Here is a 12,515-nt window from a genome sequence, read left to right as displayed (position 1 = left end):
GGGGCCTTGTGGATGTCTTGGCGTGTGGACCTATTTGCAAATTGGCCAAGAAGTTTCAACTTCTGATGAGCAATTCCATGTTCTCCAGGACACTTCATGAATGTCTCTGAGTTGGAGACTTTGCACAATTCCGCGACACTTAACTGGGTAATTACCCAGGGAATGTTAGAGAGATTAAAACCTACTCTAACTCTTGGGTAACTACAGAATTGTGTCCCTAATCACTTACACTGATCTCCCAATATCCCGCCACCACCCCCCACCAACTATCCCTCTTGACTTCCTGACTACCCCCCCCCCCCCCCCCACCCCCAGGCCAGATCCGACTATCCCTCCTGGCCCGATTACCCCCTGACCTGACCTGATAAACCCCCACCCGACTACCCAAATAATGCCCGAACAGACCTGACCACCCCCACTACCAGACTACCTGCCTGACCAGACGTCATTATCTCTGTCAATTCGACCCGGCTACCCTATGACCCACTCACCCACCTACCTGCCCTACTCCCTTACCCGCCTCACCCACTCTACCCACCTGCCCACTTACCTCATCCATCCTACACACATCCTCCCCCATCTACCCACACTACCACTTTACCCATTCACTCATTAATCCACTCAACCATCACTATCATTCAAAGACTGGACATTTAAAGTACCATAAGACAGCCAGTGCCATAAAAAAGGGTGTGTGACCTGTCTTCCTCCAACTCTCCTTCGCTTTAACGGAGTTCCCCCAATGGATGCGGTACTCCGTATTTCTGGAAAAGCTGGGCTCAGAGGGTCCCAGAAGAAATGCGGAGCAGCGCGAGTCAAGAGAACTTTCGAGTGGAGAGGCAACCCTACAATGGCTGCTGCTCCTCAGAAGATCTGGACCCGTGCCCCTGCTATCTCTTCCCCAGTTTTCTTGAATATGTGTGGGTGTATACTATCCACATCCCAGGTTTCCTCTTTTATTTTTGCCAGTTAATCATAATTGAAAGAACTATTCAACAGTCCCACGGAGAATTCTTTGACATCTGAACAGTACTGACGTGGGTTACCTTTAAAAAAACACGACAACATTTGAACACCAACATATATCAGATTAAAATACTCAAGTTCAAGCTAAAATGCATTAAAAAAAACTCAGATGGGAGGGGTGGGAGTGAGGGAGAAGGGGGTGGCAGTGGGGGAGGAGGGCAAAGCTAGCAGGCGGGGAATCAACAGACATATTCCACCAGCATCCGCTGCAGTTACACCGCATTGCCGGAAATTAAAATCATCTCTTGCACGAACTAGATCAATAGCTAATGTAAGTGCAACCTGAACATTGGGCCGGATGTCTGCTCCTGAGTGCAGGGAGTGTGAGCTGGGAAATATCGCAGTTCACTGCACCTGACAGGCACCCATCAGAAACGATTTTTGCTCCCAGGGCTGGCGCAGGATGGTGTAAGGCCCGTCATCCCCCGGACACAGGTCACAAGCAGGTACAGGGCCTTTCAAACAGCCCGCCTTAGTTCTCTGGGACTTCACTCCAGTTGTCCCCTTATATTTTAGGCCCTCTATAGCCCTCACCTGGGTAATTACCCAGGTAATTCAGGACTGTGTTGCATTTCAATTTACACGCCCCTGCTATGGGAAGCACCTAACTTTTAATCTGCATTACCTCAATGAAGTGCATTTAATAAAAATGTAAAATGAATCGTGCCCTTTCACTGTGCAGAGAATGCACTGTGCATCAATTGGAGACCCAGAACTCTCAAACTAACGTGAGTCAAAAGAACATTTTATCAAATTTGCTTAGAAGCAGTATAAAATTGATAACGGCAAAGAGAATTCCCTGGAGTTTAACTCCAGGATTTGGATAAAACAAAAGCATGTAGGATATGTAGGATGTACTGCAAGTAGGTGCACCAACAGCTCTGGGTTGTCCTGGGTCTCCCAAGAATTAAAGATTAATCAAGCAACCCGGGATAAAAGCCTCCGGAATGTTAAAATGAATTGTGCATTTTTTTTTATTTGTGTCGTACATTATGGGCCAAGTCTTTCGATCTCAGGATAATCGGAGACTGGATGTACAGCCCAGGATGGGTGTTGGGACCCTGCAGAGGTCCTGACACACAGATCTATGTGGGGATTGCCCCAGAGGTTTCAACTTAATACGGGTAATTCCCCTGCTCCCCGGGACCCTCCGGGAATTCCCGGACTCTGAGTTAGAGTCAAAGGCTTTGGACAGTTCTGCACTACTTACCTGAATATTACTTACCTAGGAAATGTTAAAACCTGGTCTAACAGCTTAGTAAGTACACAACTGTTCCCCCAGTCAACCCCCCAAAACCCCCCAACTATCCCTCTGCACCCCAAATATACTCCTAACTGCTCGACTACCCTCCTGATCCGACCTGATTAACACCCCGACTAACGTCCGACCCAGCTACCCCTGACTTGACTACACCCCTGACCTGACTACCCTCCTAACTACCAAACTACCTCCTGACCTGGATAACCCTCCTGATCCGACCAGCTAACCATCTTCCTGACCTGACTACACCCCAAACATCCGGCTACCCTCCTGATCATCTGACCTGACCCAACTACCCCGACTACTCTTCCTGACCTCACTACTCTCCCAATCACCTGACTACTCCCCTAACCTGACTACCTCTCCTGGCTCGACTATCCTCCTGACCCGACCTAACCCGATGACCCCACCGATCCAACTACCCACTCACCCCTTTACCAACTTCAACCATTTACCCACCTCATCCACCTCACTCACCTACCAAGTTACTCCCGACCCCACTACCCACTTACTCAAGTATCCATCTACCCACTTATCCTCCTATCCAGTTACCCACTTAGCCACCTACCCACTTACCCACCTCACCTGCCTCCCCATTCACTCACTCACCCACTCATCCATTCACTAACTAACATTCAGACCGGACCTTTACACTTACCATATGGTGTCGTAAAAAGTGGGTGCCCCCTGTCTTCCCCCAACTCTATACCATTCTAACGAAGTTCCCCGATGGATGCTGCGCACAGTGAAAGCCAGGCTTGAAAGATCCCAGTAGAAATGTGCAGCAGCTTCGAGTTGAAGGAATTTTTGAGCGCAGCTGCAATCCAATGATCATTGTCACTGCTCGGAAGATCCAGGCTTTTGCTTTCTTACTTCCAAACATATTGGAGATGGGGAGAAAAGAATGGTCGACTGAGAGTCAAGTCAACCAGGCAAAGAGTATGGGCTGGATTTTAAGCTTGATCCCCTGCCAGTGGGTTTGAAGGTGAGGTGCCTATGTGCAGCACATGGCCAGCCCACCATCCACCCCACCCACTGCCTCCCTGCCCATTCCTGACCCATCTCAAAGTTTACGGCAACCACTGGAGTTGTCGGGTGACCTGCCCATCCTTGGGCCCACTGAGGCCCATAAATGGACAGTTAATGGCCACTTAAGGGCCTCATCCAGCCCCCGTTGTTATTTTGCCCATAGCAAGGGGAGGCCCATGCCCAGTGGGTAGACTGTGAGCTGATGTCAGGCAAGGTGGGGATGGAGACATTCTTTGGGTCCCCTGGGCCCATCAGAGGCACCCCTCCCCCAAGATCATCCTTCCCCCATTTACTCTTGAGCCCAGCCTCACAAACCTGCCCCCCCCCCCGCCGCCCCCCCGCCCCCCCCCCCAACAACTCCCAGGCTTGCAGACCCTGGCAATAGCCCAAACACTCCTTGGTGTTCAGGCTCCATTGGCCCCTCTTCTTTGGGACTGCCTGCAGTTCCAGCAGCGGCCACCACTCTGGCGCTGCTGGCCATCCGACTGGCCAGCAGCTCTCTAAAGTGGGACTTCCTTCAGAGATGGGGGGGAGGGTGGGTGAGTGGAAGTCTCACCTTGCAGCATGTAACATTGCTCCCAGGATTAAATTGTGCGGGGCAGGTAGCAGTATTGTGGGCAGGTTCATCATTGACTTTTCACTGGGGGTGAGGGGACCATGGTGCTTCATTAAATCCAGCCCCACGTTCCCTTTCCCATTAGCATGGGAAGGAGGAGGAGCACGGCAAGGAGGAACATGTTGAGTGACCAAAGGTAGGAGTGAGGAACGGGGTGGAAAGGGGGCAAGGGGGTCATGCGATGAAACCTCCCAGAATACGTTGAATTAAATTTGACAACTTTAGCTACAAGGCACCTTAAAATAAGAGTTTTAATTTACCTTGATGCCCATTGTTTATTTTTTCTGGTTGTGATGCATCATGGACCATCTTAGTTATTGTTGTAATCAGGAGATTAAGATTAGGTGAAGGGGGGAGCTGGTAAACATATGGGTAAGTTGGCAAAAATGCCATTGTTTCCAGCTCCTGGAGATCAGAATCCTTTATACCAATAGAGAGTATTTTGATGCCATCATTCCTCAAAGCAGCGGCACCCTTTGTAACATCATCCTGCGATTTCATGGATGTAATTACTACTGCAATCTGAGGAACTCCTTCAAGCTTTCGACTTCCAGCAGACGCTGTAAAGAAATTTTTGCGTAGATAATCCAACGCACGCCCTGTGTTCAAAGTAGGTCCAGGTTTAAATCGGTAACTCTTCTTTAGGAAAGAAAGCAGCATGTTCTTATCTTGATATCTATTTAGTAAGAACTCCGTTTTTGCCTGCTCATTGTACTGAGCCAGCCCAATCCGGTATCTGTTGGCGCCAATGTCCAGTCTGTTGAGCATTTTTATAAGCATGATCCGGACCTGTTGAAAATCTTGACGTGCCATATTTTGAGATCCATCAATGAGAAAGACAACATCAGCATAATGTCCTGTAGGGTCAGAGATAATATCTGAGTCAACACACATTTGAATAGCACCCTCAGTATTACTGTGTGGCTATTGGTGTCATTCATTCATCAATAATCATTATGTAGATCGGATACCAAAAGAATATCAAAAATTTTAATTCTTAAAAATTGACAATTGTTTTACAGTTGGCTAATTAGGTGAAAGATGTAACGGTACTTATTGTACAAGATTCCTACCCCTGGAATTATTGTCTTATTATTCAAATGAGAAATAAAAAACAAACCAGTATAACTGATTTAACTAGCAATGGATGGTTGGGCAATCTTGGCATGAATAGGCTCAGTTGGTAGCACTAGTCGGAAGGCTGTGGATTCAAGTCCCACTCCAGAGACATGTAATTACAAATCTTGGCTGACATCCCAGTGCAGTGCTGTGGGGTGCCGGAAATGTTATCTTTCAGATAGAGCATTGAACCAAGGCTGCACCTGCTCTCCAAAGTGCACATAAAAGATCTCATGGCATTTATTTTGAAGAAGAGCAGGGGAGTTATGCCTGGTGTCCTGGCCGATATTTATTCGCAATCAACATCTCCAAAAAAAAAGGCAGAATACCTGGCTAGAATCACATTACTATATGAACAATGACTACATCTCAAAAGTAATCCAATACCATAAAGCGCTTTGAGACATCCTGGGGTCATGAGAGGTGATATATAAATTCAAGTCTCTCTTCCTTTCTGAATATAATGTCATTTATATTGTCCCTATTTCTCAACTTAATAATAGGGGGGAAGAGAGGCAGAAAGAGAGACAGAAATAGGGAGAGATAGAAAGCTAGAAGGGAGGCAGGAAAAGAGAAAGATGGAGAAAGAGATAAAAAAATACAGAACCAGTCAGAGAGATGCAGGAAGAGATAGATTGAAGGATAAATCAAAAGAGTAAGAGGGATAGAAGGGTTAGTTTATCTTTTAGCTGTCCTCTCTGAGCTCAACTTGTCCATGAGACCTTTTTGCTCCCTCGACCCTAATCCCACAAAACTGCTGACCATCCAACTTTCCTTTCTGGTCCCCATGTTAGCTAAAGTTATGAACTGTTCTCCCCATGTTAGCTAAAGTTATGAACTGTTCTCTCTCTTCAGATGTTGTCCCTCTCTCACATTTAAATCTGCTGTTATCACCCCTCTCCTCAATAAACCAGCCCTTGACCTGATCATCCTTACAAACTGCCACCCCATCTCCCTTCCCTGTCCAAAGTCCTTGAACGTGCTGCCATATCTTAAATCTGTGTACCCTTTCCAGGAACTTCATGTTTGAATCCCTCCCATTAGGTTCCTCCCAACCCTATCATAAACTGGTGTGGCTCTTATCAAAATTACAAATTACATCTTATGTGACTGACATGGATAAACTATCCCTCCTCGGACTTCTTGATTTGTCCACAGCCTCTGACACAGTTGACCACATCCTCCTCTAACCCCTATCCACTATTATCCAGCTGGGTGGGATTGCTCTCATGTGGTTCCATGCATATCTATCTAATGTAGCCAGAGGATCACTTGCAAAGACTTCTCTTCATGCTTCTGCAATGTTACCTCTGGTGTACCCCAAGGGTCTATCCTTGTCCTCCTATTTTTCATCTACATGCTTCCCCTTGGTGATATCATTTGAAAGCACAGCATTAGTTCAGAAATTTCCATAATGCATACAGCCTTCAACAATGTAAAGTCTCAGCTATGCCTCTTGCCTCTGAGTTGTGGATTCAGGTCCCACTTCAGAGTTTTGAGAACATAACGCAGGCTGACTCTCCTAGTCCAGTACTGAGGCAGTGCTGCATTGTCAGAGGTGCCCCCTTTTGGATGAGACATTTAAATTGAGGTCTCATCTGCCCTCTCAGGTGGACATGAAAGAACTGATTGCACTATTTGAAAGAGGAGGGGAGAACTTACATTTATCTAGCACCTTCCATGATCTCAGTATCTCCCAAATATTTTTGTAGCCAATGAAATACCGTTGACGTATTTGTTGTAACGTGGTCACTTTGCACATAGCAATATCATACAAACATATCACACAAGCAGCAATGTGATATTGACCTGTTATTCTCCAGGACAGCTACCTATATACTGCTGTTGAATATTTTATGTCCACCTGAGGTGGCAGGCGGGTCCTCAGTTTAACATCAAATCTAAAATACAGCATGTCCTGAAGTGCAACATTTTCCCAAAACTGCACTCAAGCATCGCCTAGGTCATATGGACACGCTTTTGGAGTTAGCAATCATTTAAATGTACATTATTGGAAAATGAGACTAAATGCATTTGCAAATTGAGAGCAAGCAATGTAAAATATCCCCATGGTTAAAGAAATGGTGTTGTCAAATTGCACAAAAATAAGACAGCACATTTGTGACTGTGACATGTAACAGTCAGGTTGGTTTGACATTTCATCTGAAATGCAGTCCATATTTGATATCATTATGTGACAGACTCTGAATTTTGCAAAAAGCTTGTACTTGTATGATATCCGCTTACCCCAAAGTGAAACTAAACTAAGCAAATTCTGTGAAAGGAATGAGTAATTGGATTTCCTAGCTGTGAGGTTATTTTTGAGAAGTAACCCGGTGACTTGACATTGACTTTGCTATGGAGGTGACAGCTGGGTATCCAAAGAAAAAGTAAAAAAGGAGCTAATTGGGGTGAGGAGGGAACCCGAATTGCAGCTTGTGGTATACAGAACACAGGGGCACGGGCCTCCTATTGCTCAGGCAAAGAAGAAAATCCCTCTAAGACAAAGGTCAGTTTTCTGTTTGGCGGTAAGAAGAACTTCTGGAGCTCTTGGTGAAAAAGCAATGTGTAAGCTGGCTAAAAGGGACTAAAACCCAAAAGTGGTAAGGATAGTTTAGGCATGCTAAAGAGTTGGCTATTTGTACCAGAAATGACCAAACTCTGAACTAGGATATTGTTAGTTGGTCAGTTGAAAAGCTATACCATCAGGACTGTCGTGACTCAAGTGAAAGAGGGTTCACAGAAGTATGCCTTGTCAGTGTTAATCATATCTGGCAATGTCAGATAAAATAAAGCTGTCTGTGAAAGTGACTGGAGAGCTAAATGCTGTGAGTGGGAAAAGTGAGAGTTCCAATGCACCAGAGACAGAGTTTGAAAGACTTTGATGAGATGGCATGTGGTGCCAAAATTGTCCTAGGAATGATGCTGAGTCATTTGTGAGACATATCTTTGCTGTATCCACTATTTAAAGTAAAATTCATTGTTTGTACTGAAATACAATTTGCCTGTTAATGCATGCTTAATTTTACATTGATTTGGTGTTTGACTGTTACAGTAAAAGTTTTTAAGAAGTGAAATCTTGTCCATTGGTTCCTTTGTTAGGGTCTCTTGGGGATTTTCTTCATTTCAGGTCATTGGTCCTTATGGGGATGAGATAGTTTGCTTCTATTAGCCTATGTATAATTACATTTGGTTATGTCCCTCTCTAACCCTCCCCTTCCTTGACTTCTCCATCTCTATCTTTGGGGACTGGCAATCGATCAACATCATTAGAAGTCCACCAACTCCCATAGCTACCTTGAACACACTTCCTCCAGTCCATCTTCCATAAAGGACTCTATTCCATTTTCCCTAGTTTCTCTTCTCCATTGCATCTGTTCTGACAATGCCAACTTCCGTACCAGTGCCTCCGATATGTCTACCTTTTCCCTCAACTGAGGAGTGCCTTCCCCTCCATCTGATGCTGCCACCAATCTTTCCTGTCCCTCCCCTTTCTGAATCCTGAAGGGACCATTCCACCCATGGCACTCTGGTCCATTCCTCAATCATCATCAACACCCCCTCCCCTTCCCTTGGCATCTTACCATGCGAGCACAAGAGAGTAACACCTGTCCACTCATCTCCTTGCTTTCCAACCCTCCAAGGCCCCAAACACTCCTTCAAGATGAAACAGCTATTTACTTTTTTTTCCAATTTAATATAGAGTATTCACGAATCAATCTCCTTTACATTGGGAAGACCAAATGTAGATTGAATGACCGCTTTATGGAACATCTCTGTTCAGTCCACAAGTACAACCCTGAGCTTGTCATTTTAATGCTTTGCCCCAGTCCCACTCTCAGCACTGTTTTGGCTTCCTATACTGTCCTAATGAAGCTCAACAGAAGCACATGGGATGGCAAATTATCTTTTGATTAATCCACAGTATTCCAGATTCGTTGAGTTAAAAAATTTCAGATCATAATCACTGCTCCCATTTGTTTTTTCTGAAAGTACTTGTTGATCATGATAATACTGTGGATGCTGGAAATTTCAAATAAAAATAGAAAAATACCTACACTGTATTTGTGCATTGTTTTGGAGCATGAGCCAAGATAATTAACTCCTTTAAAAAAAAGTACAGTTGACTGTGCCCATTTTTACATTCTCAAGATATTGGTTCATCTAACATGCAATATTAGAAAGTTTTTATATAGGGTTGGAAACTTTCCAGAGCTCTGCTTGCATTACAGGTGGCAGTAATCCTAACTTCCAAATTACTTGGACCAAATTTACCACTGCTCCGCCACTTTAAGCATCATTGAAATGTCCTGGCAGAAGTCTGACACATTCTTCGACCAACAGGATTGGTTGGGTTGGAAAACTGCTTCCAACCACTGAATTGCACAATTCACTTCATAGCATTAGCCTACACATAAATCATGGGAGAGGCAGGTTGTCAAATCCCATGATCTTACTCACTCAGATTGGAGCGGTATCTGTAGTTAGGGCAAGCAAGAGCGAGACTCCAGCATCTGAATTTAACATTGGGTTCATGGTTTCCTGGAACTCATCAGTGAAAGCAAGGTGATTTAGTGGGAGTGAATTAATTTCAGATAAATTTGCTAATAACCATTCAATACTCACAGCTATGCCTTTACCAGCTGGTAGGAGGGGGTTTGTTCACAGCCTTTTTGCTAAGAGGGGGGAGCCAGCAGAGACAGCACAACCAGCAGAGAGGAGACACTAACCATGAAACAGAGTCTACAGGCAGAGACTCAGGAAGAATTTTTCTATGCAAGGGGAAGTAGGTTTGTTTGTATGCCAGGAGTTAAATCTCAAGAAGTTGACATTGCGTCAGAATTCTGAGATCTTCCTGCACTCTTCCTGGTTTTTGCAGGGCAGGATTGAAGCTAAGCACTGAACCCCACCCCAACCCCCCCACCCACCAACCCTTGGACTTGTATATTTTAACCGCAGGGGACTTACTTCTCTATGTATCAGCAACTCGCCAGCGTCACAGAGGTGAGTAAACAACGGGACGAGCTTCTTCACGGAAGCTGACAAGCTGCAAAGTCTTTGATCAATGGAACCGAAGAGTCCAGCTGTGGCCAGGTGAGAGGCTGCCTGTTCACAGACTGCTTCTCTCAGAGAGTGTTATCACGGCTTGACAGGTGATTGCCAACTGCTTGAAAGGCTCTTCACTCACCTTCTGCTGCATTTCCCTGCTGCCAGCCTTCACCACACCACGGGAGAAGCTTATTCAACTTCAACCTCTCATGAAGGACAAGGGCAGAGACAACAACATCAGCAGCAGCAGAATCTGTCTTCACCTCATCAGCATGGGCCTCCACATGGTAGAGGGAATTTATCTCAAGGTTCAGCTGGAAGGATGCATGACCCCCAAAATAGGGTCAACAAGCAGAGCGTCAGCTCTCTCAAAATGTGTGAGCATTGGTGCCTCAGAAGGCTCGGACTCTCTGAGACATTGGCAATCTCTTGAAGCAAGATCTCCCTCCCAGTACAGGTGGGAATGCATTGCTAATGGCCGACAAAGTGCCTATCAATGGAGGAACAATCGCCAAGGCGTCTGCCTCTTGCCAATTGGTGCGCTCTCTTCTCCTACAAGGAGAGAAAGCGGAGAGGTGTGATGGCTTGTAATAGCTTGTGTGGAGAAGAGGGAAAAACAGCATTTGTGGAGAGTGACTGTGGAGCATGGATGCAAGAAGGCAATATGATGAGGGTGAGTGTGAACGTTAGCTGCTCAGATAGGGCTATGAGGAGGTGCCTGGAGAGAGAGTAAATGGGTGGAGCTGCTGAAGATTGCTTCACAGAAAAATGCTGGGATGGGCTGAATGTGGGACTTGACACTTGAAGGTATTAGGCCGCTCACCTTTCCCACCCTCCTGAGGTGCTGGAACATCTTGGTGAAATGTCTCAAAGCTAGAGGGACCACACTCCTACTGTCACTTCTTCCCACGCCTGCTGGATGGAAAGGTTGTCCTCTTCCTCTCGTCCTTGGGCGCCCTCACCTCACTGCAGCCTCTCAAATCCTGCAGCAGAAACTCCAGTTAAGAGTGAGGGAGCCAGTGAGAGGGGAGGGAGTGGGGGGTTGCCAGTGAGGAGCAGCTCTTCAGGTCTCCTCTCCATTCCTGTGGTTGCTGCAGCCTCAAAATTCCAAGTGCATTTGAGCCCCTGTAACTCTTGCTCTGGTCCTTTTAATCAGAAATCTTTCCTTTGGCAGATCTAGCTCATTATCCGCCTGCTCCCATCCAAACACCACCTACCCCGCCCACTGCACCCACCCCCATCTCCTGTGTGATTAGTCAGCAAACCTGGTGCCAGAAGGCTAATACCACAGCTCTGGAAAAAAGCCTCAGCAAAGCCTATCAATTAGTCAATCCAATTCCCTACATGCAAACAGTCCTGTCATTCCATTAGGGATTAAGCACAGAAAATTTCGCCTCAGTTTCATTGACATATCTGAAAAAATAGTGTCTCAAGAGGCTGAGGGTGTCACATTAGTGGTGACAGGCATCTGCCGCCTCCTAGAAGACCTGCTCATTGTCGGACTGGGTGGTCATGTGTTACCCAGCGGCTGTCAAACTTACCACCACCCCCAAGTATTTTGCCTCTAGATCCTTCCAGAGATTGCCGAAGACATATCTATGAACATCCAGTTGGCCTCCCACACATGTATAAGAACATAGAAAAGAGGAGCTGGAGCTGGAGCTGGAGCAGGCCATTTGGCCCTTTGAGCCTTCTCCACCATTCAGCAAGATCATGACTGATCTTCCGCCTCAACTCCATCAGCCAACATTCCTTAAGCCAGAATTCTCCCATCCCACCCGCGGCGGGTTTCGTGGTGGGCAGGAGCGGAGAATACAGCAGGAGGCAAAATGTCAGAAACCCGCCGTCATAAAAGGAAGTGGCAACTCTCTCACGGTGTTATTGTGGCGGGTCGGTTATCCCGCCGACGAGTGGCAGGTACTCCATTTGCGTTCATTAGCATGTTGCGGGAATCTTGCCACGCCTTCCAATCTTCCGCCACGCCAGAGGGAAGTTATGTCGGCCTCAAACTCATTTGAAAAAGGATGGCGTGCATAAATCAGACCTCAGTTCGCTGGTAACTTCAAAATGAGTAGAACATACCTGCCAAAGCACTTGTTGCGATAAATGCCACTCTGCTGGGGCTGTAGGGTTGGGCTGCTCCTTCTCTTTGTTTTCACTGTCCTGAGGATCACACTGTGCTGCGCTACTCATGCAGGCCTCCACTTTCAGAGACCAACACTTCAACCGGGGTTGGGCTGTGAGCTGAGGGTTGGGCGGTCGAACACGATAGGGGCAATAGGGGCAATGGGGAGGGAAGGCTGTGGAGTGGCAGTGAGAGGGAACAGTGAACATGAGGGGGGCCTTTATGGGGTCACCCTCTAACCTCTTGTTGCCGGAGGAGTGAACAGGAATCTGCTTAGAAAGACCTCCTTG

The 12,515-nt window shown here is 46.4% G+C and overlaps 1 protein-coding gene across 1 annotated transcript in view; it reads right to left on the bottom strand.

Annotated features, from left to right (window-relative positions):
* The window catches only part of LOC121276074 (collagen alpha-6(VI) chain-like), a 158,178-nt gene extending 145,885 nt beyond the window's left edge, over positions 1-12,293 (bottom strand). Inside the window, exons 1-3 of the mRNA XM_041184014.1 lie at positions 12,183-12,293; positions 10,240-10,414; positions 4,193-4,789 (exon numbers count right to left, since the gene is read on the bottom strand). Of these exons, the coding sequence (XP_041039948.1) occupies positions 4,193-4,789; positions 10,240-10,414; positions 12,183-12,293 (883 nt within the window). The remainder of the gene's footprint in view (positions 1-4,192; positions 4,790-10,239; positions 10,415-12,182) is intronic.
* Positions 12,294-12,515: the final 222 nt, after the last annotated feature.

Source organism: Carcharodon carcharias, chromosome 3 (genome assembly GCF_017639515.1).
Source record: "Carcharodon carcharias isolate sCarCar2 chromosome 3, sCarCar2.pri, whole genome shotgun sequence".
Lineage (NCBI taxonomy): Eukaryota > Metazoa > Chordata > Chondrichthyes > Lamniformes > Lamnidae > Carcharodon > Carcharodon carcharias.
The sequence above is the reverse complement of the archived record's forward strand: the minus strand, read 5'-3'. Positions and strand labels throughout refer to the sequence as shown.